At 37.9% G+C, this 13807-nt stretch overlaps 1 protein-coding gene across 4 annotated transcripts in view; it reads left to right on the top strand.

The window, feature by feature from the left end:
- Positions 1-13807, top strand: part of JMY (junction mediating and regulatory protein, p53 cofactor) — a 73928-nt gene that overhangs the window by 31883 nt on the left and 28238 nt on the right. For all 4 annotated transcript variants that reach the window (XR_012648976.1, XM_075020550.1, XM_075020547.1 and 1 more), the window contains exons 3-4: positions 6559-6709; positions 8926-9095. Coding sequence is in view for 3 of the 4 variants with exons in the window: in XM_075020550.1 (XP_074876651.1) it covers positions 6559-6709; positions 8926-9095 (321 nt within the window). In the remaining variant the exon portion in view is untranslated. The remainder of the gene's footprint in view (positions 1-6558; positions 6710-8925; positions 9096-13807) is intronic.

Genomic DNA, 13807 nt, shown 5'->3' with positions numbered 1-13807 from the left:
AAACTATAATGTGACCTGGCCCAAGTCTATTTCCGTCAGTCTTGTCCATTCTTGTCCCAGCAGTCTTCAGAAAGAACCTGGAAAGTATTAAAGACCCTTGAGGTCTGTTTATTTAGATGTATACTACATACAACTTAAGAAAATCCTATAGTTGCAGGCCTGTTTCTCATACCTTCTCACAATAAACTTACTTTACTCCTTCAAAGCTCAACAACAATCTGTGAACTTATCCAGAAGAATGTTTCCAGTAGAAGAGTCTTGCTTCTCTGATTCATTCTTACTTGCGCATAGGCTAGATTGGGCACCTCCTTTCAGTTCTGTTTCCTCTGAAGAACTAATTTGTTTTCCTTCAGAAACATATCCATATGGTGTAAAAATGTGTTCTTTTATGTTCTGTTACTCTGAAGAAGTAGCCGATGGAAATAGATGTTTACATGTTGTGTTGAAGTTAATGGCTTCTGCTGTTTCTTCCTCTTCTTGTTTGCTTTCTGACAACCACTTTTGTGAAAGCTGTCATAATTTTCTTATTTTGAAGCATTATCTGAAATAAAGCTTGCAAAACATGAAGGTCTTCAAAAGCGAGTTTCATTGTCAGGGGAAAAAAAATCTTAGCCGGTTTGGCCATGAGGCTTGGATTCTTCTGAAAGAGAATATAGTTTTTTTAGTAAGACTAGCTGGAATGTTTTTTTTGAGAAAGTGATTACTAGAAGAGAAACTATAGATTTGGCTGTGTGATCTGGCTGTGAGATGAGAGGTTTGTCTGTTAGACCACACTTTCTGCAGAACATTGAGTCCAAATGAGGAACTTCCAGATGAGAAAGTGAGTTTGAGAAAGTGTTAGGGAACTGAAAAGCCTTTTAGGTTAGAAAAACCCTTAATTATATCAGAGTTTCTTAATTTTTAACTAAAATAAATTTTTACTGAATCAAAAAATAGATACATATGTTTAAAAGAAGTGTCAATTAGATGACAACAGTTTTTAGTTTTTCTTTCCTCACTCTGTCCATTTCAATTCTTTGGTGCTTTCTCTTAGTCATATCTGACATGGACATCAGTAATTTAAAAAATATGTTTCTGTTTAGTCTATAAAATGACCTGTGCTCTTTTATGGACTATAAAAACAAAAGATGCTTGCATCATAAAGGTGTGTGGTGAGCAAAATGAAGCATAAACATGTTATGCATGCATTGCAAACAGTAATGGAATGCAGAAGCATGGAAGAGCTTCCTTTAATTCTGTAATGAGAGTTACTGTTTTAGATCAAGCTGAGTAATTAGTGAAAAGAATATAGAAAACAAAGTCTTCAAAACTCATGAGCCTCTTCATGTTGCTAGTTAATGGTCCACATACATTTCCCTTTTCCTTTTTAAATTCTTAGCTAAGGTAAACGGAGAGAGTGGTCACTTCCACCATGAAGGTGGTGTAGGTGAGAAGGAAAGCTGCCGTATATTCTTCATAAGCTGCGACCTCCAGAGGCAGGTTCCCTGTCTTTCTTCCCTAGCTCTTCTCCCTATTACAGCTGTGGTCTTCCCTTAGTTAAACTACCATTTTTTTCATGGGCTTACATTCTAGTTCCTATGGTAACATTGTCATGGTTTAACCCTAGCCAGCAACTAATAGATAAAGACAGCTTAATAGGTAAAGCAAAAGCCATGCACGCAAGCAAAGCAAAACAAGGAATTCACTCAGCACTTCCCATCGGCAGGCAGGTGTTCAGCCATCTCTAGGAAAGCAGGGCTCCATCACACATAATGGTTACTTGGGAAGACAAACACCATCACTCTGAACATTCCCACCTTCCCCCAGCTTTATATAATGAGCATGATGTCATATGGTATGGAATATCCCTGTGGTCAGTTGGGGTTAGCTGTCCCAGCTGTGTTTCCTCCCAACTTCTTGGGCCTCCCCAGCCTGCTTGCTGGTGGGGTGGTGTGAGAAGCAGAAGAGGCCTTGACTCTGTGTAAGCACTGCTCAGCAGTAACTGAAACCTCCTTAAATTATCAACACCGTTTTCAGCACAGATCCAAAAGTTAGTACTATCCCAGCTACTATGTAGAAAATTAACTCTATCCCAGCCAAAACCAGCACAAACTTTAAAGATTTTTTATTTTCTATGTAAATGCACTGAAATTATATTACTTATATGAAATCATAATTTTCAGTTTATGTTTGTATATATTTGCTGTAGTGGCACTTTACTGGACTGGGACGTAGTGCTCAGACAGCCATTTGTCAAAGAGGACCATGTATATTTTACCAGTGTGTCTCAGTTGTTCATCCCTGTTTTTCTCTGGTGGTTGTCTGTCCTGCTCTGAAAGGATGACAAGCTTAAATTTCATTAATAACTGGGAGATTATAATAATTTTCTAGGTAGATTGCACTTGAAAACTGATAATTCTTCTCTCAAGTGACTGGTGATTGTCAGTATTTACAATCACAGTATGGCTATCTTTTCCATGTTTCCGCAGAGTGTGCCAGGTACATGGCCAAAAGTGGCTGTTTGCATGGACTCTGTCTTTTAGTTTGTCACAGTTATTTGGTCTTGATTATAAAGAATGACAGTAATTACTTTTGGAAATGTTGCTAGCAGTATTTTCTTTTACACTGATTTTTTTTTTTTAATAACTCCATTTTTCTTTGTTACATTTCCTGATGGAGAAATTGAATCAGGTGGAGTGCACTGGCTGGATGGGAAAAGATTGCTTTTCCCACAGGGAGCACTGCAAGACATTCAGGTCAATGGAGAGGCTCTCAGAGGCCACAGGGTGTGTATGTCAGGCAAGCCCAGGAAAGTAAGCTTGGGCAGGAACACTGCAAGCCTGCTGGGAGAAGCAGAGAGCAGCAGACAGCTAGACCCCAGAGACTGCAACTTCCAAGGTACTAAAGGGGACTTAAAGTTTGCTGCCACTGAGAAAGTCATTGACCTAATAGAAACAAAGCTGGGAAGCAAGCATCCATCTTCAAGGATGCAGTGCAGACTGGGTTTATTGAATACCTTTCTGGAGTCTCCTTCTGACAAGTCTGCTTTGCCCAAAATTAGATCCTCTCATGAAGTAAAATATTAGAGCAACTCGATTGCTTTCCTTTTCCCTTACGTGAGAATATCTCTGGCTGCTCTAGGTAAAAGACTACCTATGTAATACACAATGCCAAGCATGCTGATAGATAGTTAACTTCCCTGCAGTTTTTTTGATCCATTTGACACCTACTGCCCCATGAATGTTCTGAGATGCCTTCTGCTGGCAGCAAGTGGCAGCAAGTGGTCACACTGTTATCCTGAACTTAACTAGACTATCCAAAGAGTTACAAAGACCTCTGTGGCTAAGGACTGTTACTCCAGGAATCAGCCTGGGATCCTGGATCTTCTGAGCATTTGCAGCTCTTGCTTGTTTTTGTACTTTCTCATTCTGAATTTGTCACCTTGAACCTCAGTTGCCTCTGGCTGGCATAGCTGTTAAATGGTTGTTGGAACAAGCAATGTACTCTGGTCCAACAGCTTTGAATGTGAAGGGAACAAGCTTTTCAGTTTAAGGTTCATCCTCAGCTTGTAGCTAGCCACCTTTCTCAAGGAAGCAGCTGGAGTTTTTCACCTGTCAAAGACTGTTCCCCACTGGCACCAAGATTCTCTCTTCACCTGTTGAATGGACGTTCCCTTTGAAACAATGAGAGCCTCCTCCCTTGTTGTGGTTTAATTCCAGCTGGCAACAGAGCACCACCCAACTGCTCACTTAATCCCCCTCAGTGGAATGGGGAGAGAACCAGAAGGCTAAAGGCGAGAAAACTCATGGGTTGAGTTAAAGACAGTCTAATAGGTAAAGCAAAAACCATGCGCGCAAGCAAAACAAAACAAGGAATTCATTCACCACTTCCCATTGGCAGGCAGGTGTTCAGCCATCTCCAGGAAAGCAGGGCTCCATCACCTGTAACAGTTACTTGGGAAGACAAATGCTATCGCTCTGAACGTCACCCCTTCCTTCTTCTTCCCCCTGCTTTTATTGCTGAGCATGATTTCATATGGTATGGAATATCCCTTTGGTCAGTTGGGGTCAGCTGTCCCAGCCGTGTCCTCTCCAAACTTCTTGTGCCCCCCCAGCCTGCTTGCTGGTGGGGTGGTGTGAGAAGCAGAAAAGGCCTTGAGTCTGTGTAAGCACTGCTTAACAATAACTAAAACATCCCTGAATTATCAACACTGTTTTCAGCACAGATCCAAAACCAGCACGTCCCTCCTTCATCATTTCATGGCTTCAGAGCCAGAAAGTTAACATAGTGTGCATGTCCCTTATCCAAGCTGCAGAATGCAGAGTTCAAACATGAACGTTAGCTGTACTTGGTCTTTTGATTGTACTACAAGACACTTCAAGAAGAATCTTCATCTATTCATGTTTATGGTCAATAATTCCAAGGGTTTGACTGTTTGCTAGATAATGAAGCTGTGTAGGTATAGGCTAGAAGACTGCTAAGCATCAGGGCAGGTCAGCTCAAGCAGCATTAGGCAATTGCTTCAGTCCTGTATATCTTTCTGGGGCTCCTTTCAGACTTTCGTTAAGCCTGTCACTGTTGCTGCATGCCACTGTTTCTGCAGCCTTAAGGCATGGTGTTGGTCTGTTCTTGTTCACGCAACTACTTGAGGACCTTCTTCCAGACAGTAGACATTTGTGGAGTATGCTGCTTGCAGATGAATAAAGGGAAGGGGAAGGTATGCATCAGTAACTGTACCAGGTTGAACTGGTCCATCCTCATAAATGTTCACAATCCCATCTTCTTCCTTGTTCCTCCAGTTTCTAAAGCTTTGCAGGTTCATGACCATCTGCTTATGGTTGCACATACTATGCATACTTGTATGGGTATTGCTAAAGCAAAGTCTTCTTGGGTTTTCTGTGCCTTGCTGTATGAATACCCTCAGTGTCAGTGATGGCACGGATGACATACTTGGGATTGCAGTTAATGAAAAAGTGCTTCCCTTTTTTGTTACTTGTAAATACTTGCTCCAGGGAACAAAGATACAATTGTATTATGCTGTCATAAATCTCTTTAGCTTGCACCGTATGTGAATAATGTTTTGGCAGGCAAAACTTCATGAAGAAGTGTTACTTCGAGGCTTCTTACTCTCTTAGAAATGATGCCTAACAAGAATGTTACTCACATTACTCAGTGATCCTGTGTAAATTCCAGTATCAAATTACCTCATCTTTACCAAGGAATAGAAAAGGAAGACTTTTAACTGTATTGTTTTTTATCCTGCTTCTCAAAGGAACTTGCTGTTTCAGAGTTCTGCGTAAGTGGAAAGCATTAACTTCACCACTCATCATTCACTGGTATATACATACAGTTTGACATTTATTTGGAAACTCTTGTCTGTCCACTCATAAGCGTTCCCTGTGGGAATCGTGGTACATATGTGCTCCATTGAATTACATGTTATAACCTATCTAGTGAAATTATTACTCTTATCATTTGTCCACATTTTTGCCTGTTGCCTTTCTAAGGGTTTCAGAAATACATAAGTATATTAAAATACCTTATTAAACTAGTTTAAACATTTCTCAAGAAATGCACAATTACTTAGAGGGCTTCTGTATATTTTTACTTATAAAAATCATCCTTCTAAGAGATGGGATGAGTGGATATGCAGAGGTAGATCCTGAACAGTCACTTAAAAACCTATTGTTTCCAGTTCAACTGTAGAGTTTGAGACCAAATTGAAGCTTTGTGAAATCAAGATTAATATCTGAGCCATTAGAACTTCAGGTTAAAATATCTGGGGACATATAAGATTATGAGCACTTTTGGTTTGGGGGGTTTTGTCTATACCAGTGAGGTTTCTTCTTGACTGAGGTAAATGAAAAATATTCAGAATTAAGGCTTTGGTGTTACAGGAGCAGGCTTAAATATTTAATTACTTAGACATATAGTCTGTTGTGTATAGTGGGACTTAAACAGTGTGTAAAAATTTCAAGTTTTGGGAGAGCGTACTATATTTTTATTAATTTTTAAAAGAAACTCCAAATCTTTTACTTGCTTCAGATAGTTGTCACTTCAAAATAAAATTACCTTGATCTTGGCAATGAAAAGATATTTGAACTCCCAGGCACTAGGAAAATATGTTTTTAAAAGTCATCTATAACAAAGAAAAAACTACTAAAATGGTGGTGATCACTTACCACTACCCCAAGACATCCCTGTTTCTAGCTTTGTTCTGACTGAAGAGCATTCCTTTACTTCAAAATGAAATATTTCAAGCTGGAAGAAAGCCTGGATGAAACATGCTTGTTTTCTGAAGGTGATAAGATATTTAACAAAAACGTACTGAGAAATCAAATTTACATTTCAGTTTTTTGTGCTTCCAGAAAGAATAGTAATGAAACCATGGATGTACTTTTTCAACAGAAGGGAGCTCTTCAATGAGTTTTTTTCTGTTGAATGGAAGCCATGGTGATTTGCTGGTAGTTTTCTCTCCTTTTTGTTTTTCTTTCTTTCTTAACCACCCCGAAACTCGTTGCTGTTGGCAAAATAGCAACAATTAATTTTGTTGTTAATTATGGACTAATTTATTTTCAGATCTCGATAGAGAATGACTACCTAGGCCCCAGAAGAATTGAGAGTCTGCAAAAAGAAGATGCTGATTGGCAGAGAAAAGCCCACATGGCTGTGCTTTCTATTCAAGATCTTACAGTTAAATACTTTGAAATAACAGCTAAAACACAGAAAGGTAGTTATTTTCTACTATCCTATCCATCAAATAAAAAAATTTTAAAAATTTATTTAATGTTTGCCATGTTCTGTATTGTACTGTTACTTATTTTTCTCATCAATCCTCCGTGCAGAAAATGCAGTTGTCATTCCCATTTTTTTTCTTCTGTGTCTATTCAAATCTTTCACCAATAAGCTTTTTCAGAACATCGACAGAAGTGAGCAGAATAGAAATTTTAGATAAAAGTTTCACAATGACTTTCTCAATGTGATTGTATTAGCTGCACTGTACATTTGCAAAGGATTTAGGAAGCATAGAGTCTGTGATGGATTCTTTCTTCTGTACTGGATATGGCAGACCACCATAGTAAGTGTTTATTACCTTTCAATTCATTTCCTTTTCCTGTCTCCCCTGCCTTTCAGTGATTTTTTGTTTTTTCATAGCTCTAAATATTAAGCAACAGCTCAGTTTGACTACTTAGTGAAAGCTGCTCTGTTAATCAGAAATCTTCATGGATATAACCTTGGCATTTCTATGCTTGAAGAATGCAGCAGTTTTACTAAAGAGTTGGTGCAGTAAAACCAGGTCATATGACTTGCCGTGTACATCTGCACTCTCATCCTTGTACCATTTTAACTTAAATAATCAGTTTATTAGGCCAAACACACCCAAGGATGTGGGTTCATGTCACTTCATTTCGTTTGACTGTGGGCTACTACTGACACGGTTTATGTCCCACTGTCTTCCCTGCTTGGCTGCGGGTTGCTGTTTCTTTCTTTGCCTTGGTGATAGTGACTGTGCAACCAGATAAATGAGCCATACCCCTGGGAGAAAATATTTTTGGATGGCTAGGTTTCTTGTCATCTCCCTGCATGACTGCTAGATGTGCCTCAAGAGAAGCAGTCACTGCAAAATGATTCCTTTCGGTGACAACCCATGTTAAGGATAACATGAAACTCCACCTTTTTGAAAAAGTGACTAAACCAGTCAAGTATGTTGGAATGAATTTAATTAGAGCAAATTCTAAATGTATTTAATCAGTTCGGTTCCTTTTCCAGTATGACAAAGGCAGCTAATAAAATACCCAGTTAGTTGATGAAGAATGTGTATTTACAGTTATTTATTTTTGTTTTGTTCACATGCTTTTTTTATGTACAGCAGTTAAGACTGTGGGGAAAAACACTGGGAAATGAAATGCCTGGAGACTGTTTACAACCATAGAACTTTGGTAGACAGGTTGCTTGCCTGTTTTGTTTTGGGTTTTTTTGGCCTCCTGCTGATCACAGTGTGGTCTTACATACCAAAACACTAACAGATGGCAGAGGAAAAACACATGAGAACATATATTTTTTATTACCTAACAACTGCATGTAATATCTTTTAGCACCTGGGGACTGAATGCCTCCCCTTTGATTGTGTGGCCTCCGTGGTTTTTGCTTTGCAAAGCTAAGTGTACAGTATCATGTGATTGTTCTATATATTAAAAATGGTGAAAATCTCATGTGTGTCAGCTTAGATGTTGCCTGGAGCTCAAGAGCAGAAAATCTGAATCAGGCAAGGGACTTGTGCTACTCTGAAGTCTTCCTGAAAAGATTCTCATTCGCCTCTGCATATTAAGATCAGATTATAATTTGTTTACTTATTTTGAAGTGATTTGTGAAGCAACCAGCATTTTGAGTGAAAAGATAGATGTTATTTAAATTTAATTCAGTATTCTTACAGAATTGTACTTGAGATCAAGCTGAAATTTTTATTTTAAATTATAATTTTTTTCAATCTGAGATTTGTTTAAACTTATGACTGCACTATAGAAGTTATTAAGGGAAACTGGAGACTTTAGTAGCTGATAATTTGTGCTTTCAGAAGCAGGGAAAATTTGGGATGCAGTTTAAGACCACATGGTAGCATTAATGAGATATTTTTAGTAAGTCAGGAATTCTGAACCATTGGTTCAAGTGGTCAGGTACTTTGTATTCAGGATGGTCCTTCTGTGGATAACAAAAATTGGAATTGCAATAATAAAACCATCAACAAATACCTAATTGCATATTTACATGAATCTTAAGAGTACTTACATCCTAGATTTGAACCTTAGTACTCTGTAGAATGACTGCTCCCTGCTAAGAGAATTTTGTATGCTTTTGGGTACAAATGTGTGCATTGTCTCAGCAGTAGAATCACTAGTGACCTGAAGAGTAGATGGTAAGCTATCTGCCTTTTCTTCCCTTCTGTAGCTGTGTACGATCGAATGCGAGCAGACCAGAAAAAATTTGGTAAGGCAGCATGGGCAGCAGCAGTGGAACGTATGGAAAAGCTTCAGTATGCAGTTTCTAAGGAGACTTTGCAGTTGATGCGTGCTAAAGAAATCTGTTTGGAGCAGAAGAAACATGCACTGAAAGAGGAGGTAATTTTTCATACCAATAAGTAGAAAAATAAACCATGCGGAAAAAAAGCAAACCTTAAAGAGTGTTGATGTACTTAAAACAAAAAACCCCCAGACCTGAAAGTCATTATTTTTCAGCTTTTAATAATAAAAGTCTGTATTTAAACTTTTACTACACTCTACCATGTTAGTCAAATGGAGTTGCAATGTAGGTGTGGTGTTTTTTCTGCCACTTATGTTTTCTGTTCACCTTTTCCTGGTTAGTCAATCAGGATGATAGTTTTTACTGTTAATGTTTACAACTATCCACTGAGATGACTAAAATGAAGAGAAGGGATAGGACAGAAATCTGCTGCTATGTAATCTCCACACTTAAGGCCTCAGAGGCATGACCACCTTTTCAGAGTAGCTCTGATATTCCAGATGGAAGGTGTCTGAACATTAGTAAATGTACAGTTGACTAGCCTGTTGTACTGTACTGTCTTTGTCTCTGCTTACCCTAATTATTAAGGCAGTCTTCCAGAGAGGGTTGTGCTAGCTACAGCTTTCCTGAGGAAAGAGTGCATGCATTAAACTGTGTTTAAATCTCTTAGTAGAAAACCCCCACATTTATTGGGTATTATGACACCTTCTCAAAAGCAAAAACACTACAAATACTCTTTTAAAATTTGCTATCATACAGATATTTGGTGCTAAGAACTTTCTGTCATACTAATGTTAATTTACAGTCTATCCAATCAGTTGCTTGTTTTTAGAGTGCTTTTGAAATGTTTCAGCAAAATTTGACTAAACCAGTGGCTCTGTTACAAAAAGATTATTCAGAGAGTTCATGACTTCAGCACTGTATAGATTGGTGGTTCATAATCCTGACAGACTATGTGCCTATTTTAGGAGCTTCTGTAGAAGACAGCTTGATCTGCAAGGAAGACATAGTACATGCAAGACCCAGAGCAAGAAAATAAAAAGTTTGCTCCATTTCAATGCTTTTTAGATTTAGAAAGCCAAGAGTTATCTGGAAACCTGAGTTTATCAGGCTATTGCTATCCTTAGCTAAGAGTTGATGAGAGAATCCAGCAGTACTAATTGGAAATATATATTGAATATGTTCACATATTTAGAGCAGCTACACATCGTCTTTTCTGTAGCACATCTTATTTTTCTCCCAGTGGAGACTTTCCATGAATTTTTGTTGAATGAGCTCTCAGTCTGGTAAATGAGTGATTGTTTTGATGTGCAAAAGCATTAGGGGCTGCATAGGAAAAGGAGAGGTTCGTTGCAGTATATAGGGGGATGAAAGGCTCTGAACGAGTTTGGGGCTTTTGGGAACAGAGAAATAAGAAACATCTGATGGACATGCATGGACATGGTGCTTTGGGATGGTGTATTACAAGGTAGAGCTCTGGGTCAAAACATGGTGATAGGGAGATATGAGGTCCAACTTCTTTCTGAAACATCTTTTTTTTTTGCTTTGAGAATGTAAAAGCTTTAAGTATGCAAAGTTGGATGTGGCAAACATGACTGTGAATCCCATACTGGAGAAGAAGGGTTGCAGTCTTACCATAAAGAAGATACTTGCAGAACTGAAATACCTTCTCTGGCAAACCATTTAGCTACTGTTCTCTAGGCACAGAAGATGAAAACAGGATGTTCCTTTGAAAAAGACTAAAATGCTCAAGAAACTAATTTATCAGGGTTTGAGTTGAGGATTAAGACAGAAAGAATGACAATCCAGAGCAAAGACCAGATCTGACTGTTTATGAGGACACTGTTGGTGTTCAGCAGGTTGTCTATGGATTTTTGAACATTTAGTCCTGGAAAAGAAAAAAGTTCATAAAACCAGTGCTACACCCTTTTCAAGGGGAAAAGGTGTTTCTTTTAGTGTCTGAAATTTTTCTGATTGCCCAGGATACTAATTGTGAGTGATCATCTTAACCTCTTTTTTTTTTTATAATATTGTATCCTGTAGTATCATGGCCTGACTGTAATTGACTCCTGACACTTAATTGGTTGGAGTAGTGCTTTTGTTCCACAAGTTGCTAGTTATGAGTGAAAGCCTGCCTTTTATCAGTGGTGAGAGTGCTCCGTGTTTCCCTTAAAATAATTTATAAATTCTTTAAAATGATTTTCTGTTGGTTTTGGGATGAGCTTCCATATTCACACTTAAAGACCTGAATTTTTTTCTGAATTTTACTCCCTCCTTCTGAGGCTTCTCAGACAGCAACAGTGACGAGTTAAAATAATACTTGAACTAGAGAACAGTCAGGATTCACATGGGGTGGATTGAAACATGACTTTGTATTCCATCTGAACAGTAACAGATTACTTAAAAGGCTGGATAATAGAAAAGTTAATAATAGCTATTCATATATATAGCTACAGAAAAGTAATACAATTTTTTACTGTGAACTGCAGGTTAATTACTTTGTAAATGACAGCAGATGAGGATAACTTTATAACCTGGTAGCAACATGATTGAGCCACCAATGCAACAGGGTGGTACAGCAGCAGATGCTCTCCAGTCTGTCAGATCAGGTATTTCCAGCAAAGGGAGAAGTGTTAGTCTTGCTGTACATCGAGTTGTTAGATTTATTCTACATCTTTCTTACACGCATTTCTGATCACCCAATAAAGATTAGTTCTAACTGGAGTAGTTAGAGGGAGGACTACCACAACGATGCCAGGAATGATGAGTCTGTTCTACAAGAGGAGTTGAAGTTGTTTTGACAAATAAAATGAAGGCTCAGATGATACAAAATTGCTCTCTACAAAAGTACTAAAGGGAATAAATATTAGGCAAGAGCAATGCGTGTTGCAGTTCAGTACTGGCCCAAGAACAAATGGTATTATCTGATTGTGAATACATTGGAAATATGGAAGAAGTTTCCTGGCAGTTAGGAGGGAGTATCTGGAACAGACTTCCAATGGGAGTAACAAATACAGAGTTTTGTGGAAACTTTTTGATTTAGTTTTTACAAAAGCAGAATAAGAACAACAATAACAACATGGAAATTATTTTAAGAACTCAGTTTATGAAAGCAGTTCATTTTAGATTTGTCTGAAAGCATTCCATGGTGGTAGAAAGCTGGATTTGATGGCCCTCACTTCTGTATTCCATGTTTGCCTATTTTTCTATTAATTTTGTCATCTGTCCCTTTGGTATGTATGTTCATAGTTCTTGGCAGAGGCTTTCTGTTTTAACCCATTAATATCTTTATTAACAGTGTGTGGGTTTACAGGTGATACATTTCTCCCTTAAAACTAATTAGAAACCTAAGTTCCTGCTTAAGTTCTGCACTTTGTATCAGTGAGACAACAAAGAACATAAGGGCCAGAGAGATTAAATTATTTGCCTGAGTTAACGCAAGAGGTTGTGGCATAGCAGGAAATCAAACTCAGATCTCCTCAGTTCCAATTCTTTGTCCAGGTGCAAAATGTTTCTTTCCCGTAACATTCTTGTGTTAAAGTTCTTCGTGTTTGTTTCACTGTGTTGATCAGCCTGAGATCTACCAAGGATGCAGCAAATTACTAGTAGGGATTGGATAGCAACTTGTAACATTAAGGATTGAACCACTCCTTAAATTGTTAACAAAAAATACTGACATCTTCCCAAGAGTGATAATATTGTTTTGAGTTATCACACATGTATCATATCTCTCATAAAGTTTTAACATAAATGGTTGAAATTAAAGGTTCCCACTTTTCTTTTTCATGAGGGTCTATTATGTAGCTAGGATAGCTGCCTGAGAACCATATAACAATATTAATTTCCCATTTGTGTTGCACCTGAAAACTGAATATAGTGGTGTTGTACCCCTAAAACAGACCAGATAGCTGGCAGCATCTGTAATATATGCTTGTAGAGCTATGATTCATTTGTAAGACAGGTCGCTTATCAGGCAGACACCAGTGCAGCTGATTGAAGTACTGAGCTGCTATAACTTGATAAGCTGATGCTTTTGAAGATGGCTTGAAGATGTGTCTATGCATTCTTTATACAAAGGCTGTGGGCTTAAATTTGGGAACATCTTTTTTTGTTGTTGTTTTTAAGAAAAAAAAAAAAAGCATAAGTTTCAGTGAATTTCACAGACAAAGCAAAAGTTCTTAATTGTGGTAGAATTTTGAATGACATATCCTTAATGTAAACAAACAAACAAAAACCAAAAGAGACCTCCCCCCCAAAAAAAACCCCACCACGTTTTGTTGCGATGATATATGTTTTTACAATGAGAAAATCCTTTAGAAATGCCAAAACCCCAGATACCCTGCCTGACCAATGAACGTTATCCCTCTTATATAGAAAAACTGGAAGGTTCAAGAGAATCAGTCCTTTTGTCTTGAAAACTAGCCTCTAATTCACTCCAAATATGCCATCATTATGTCATTTACTGTTCTGGTCACAATTTGTAACTTAATATGGATGCAGAGTAACAGAATGGCATAACAAGACTTTCTGGTGTCACACTGGACCAAAACATATAAATTATACAATATTGATTGTATGATTTATGATATTTACTTAAGGACTTACTGAGCCTTTCAAGCTAATAGTTGATAAACAAAAAATGCATTCAGTAAATATACAATATAATAGAAGAAATTTTTAAAATAGATGTTACAAGAATTGATTCACAGGTCTTCTGTCAATCTTAAATGGAAAGAAGCATATTGTACAGGACTGTTTTCTTAGTGTTTAATTGAGCTGTGACATCCCTGTTAGTGGATAATGATGCAGG

The sequence above is a fragment of the Buteo buteo genome, chromosome Z (assembly GCF_964188355.1).
Source record: "Buteo buteo chromosome Z, bButBut1.hap1.1, whole genome shotgun sequence".
Taxonomy (NCBI): domain Eukaryota; kingdom Metazoa; phylum Chordata; class Aves; order Accipitriformes; family Accipitridae; genus Buteo; species Buteo buteo.
The sequence above is the reverse complement of the archived record's forward strand: the minus strand, read 5'-3'. Positions and strand labels throughout refer to the sequence as shown.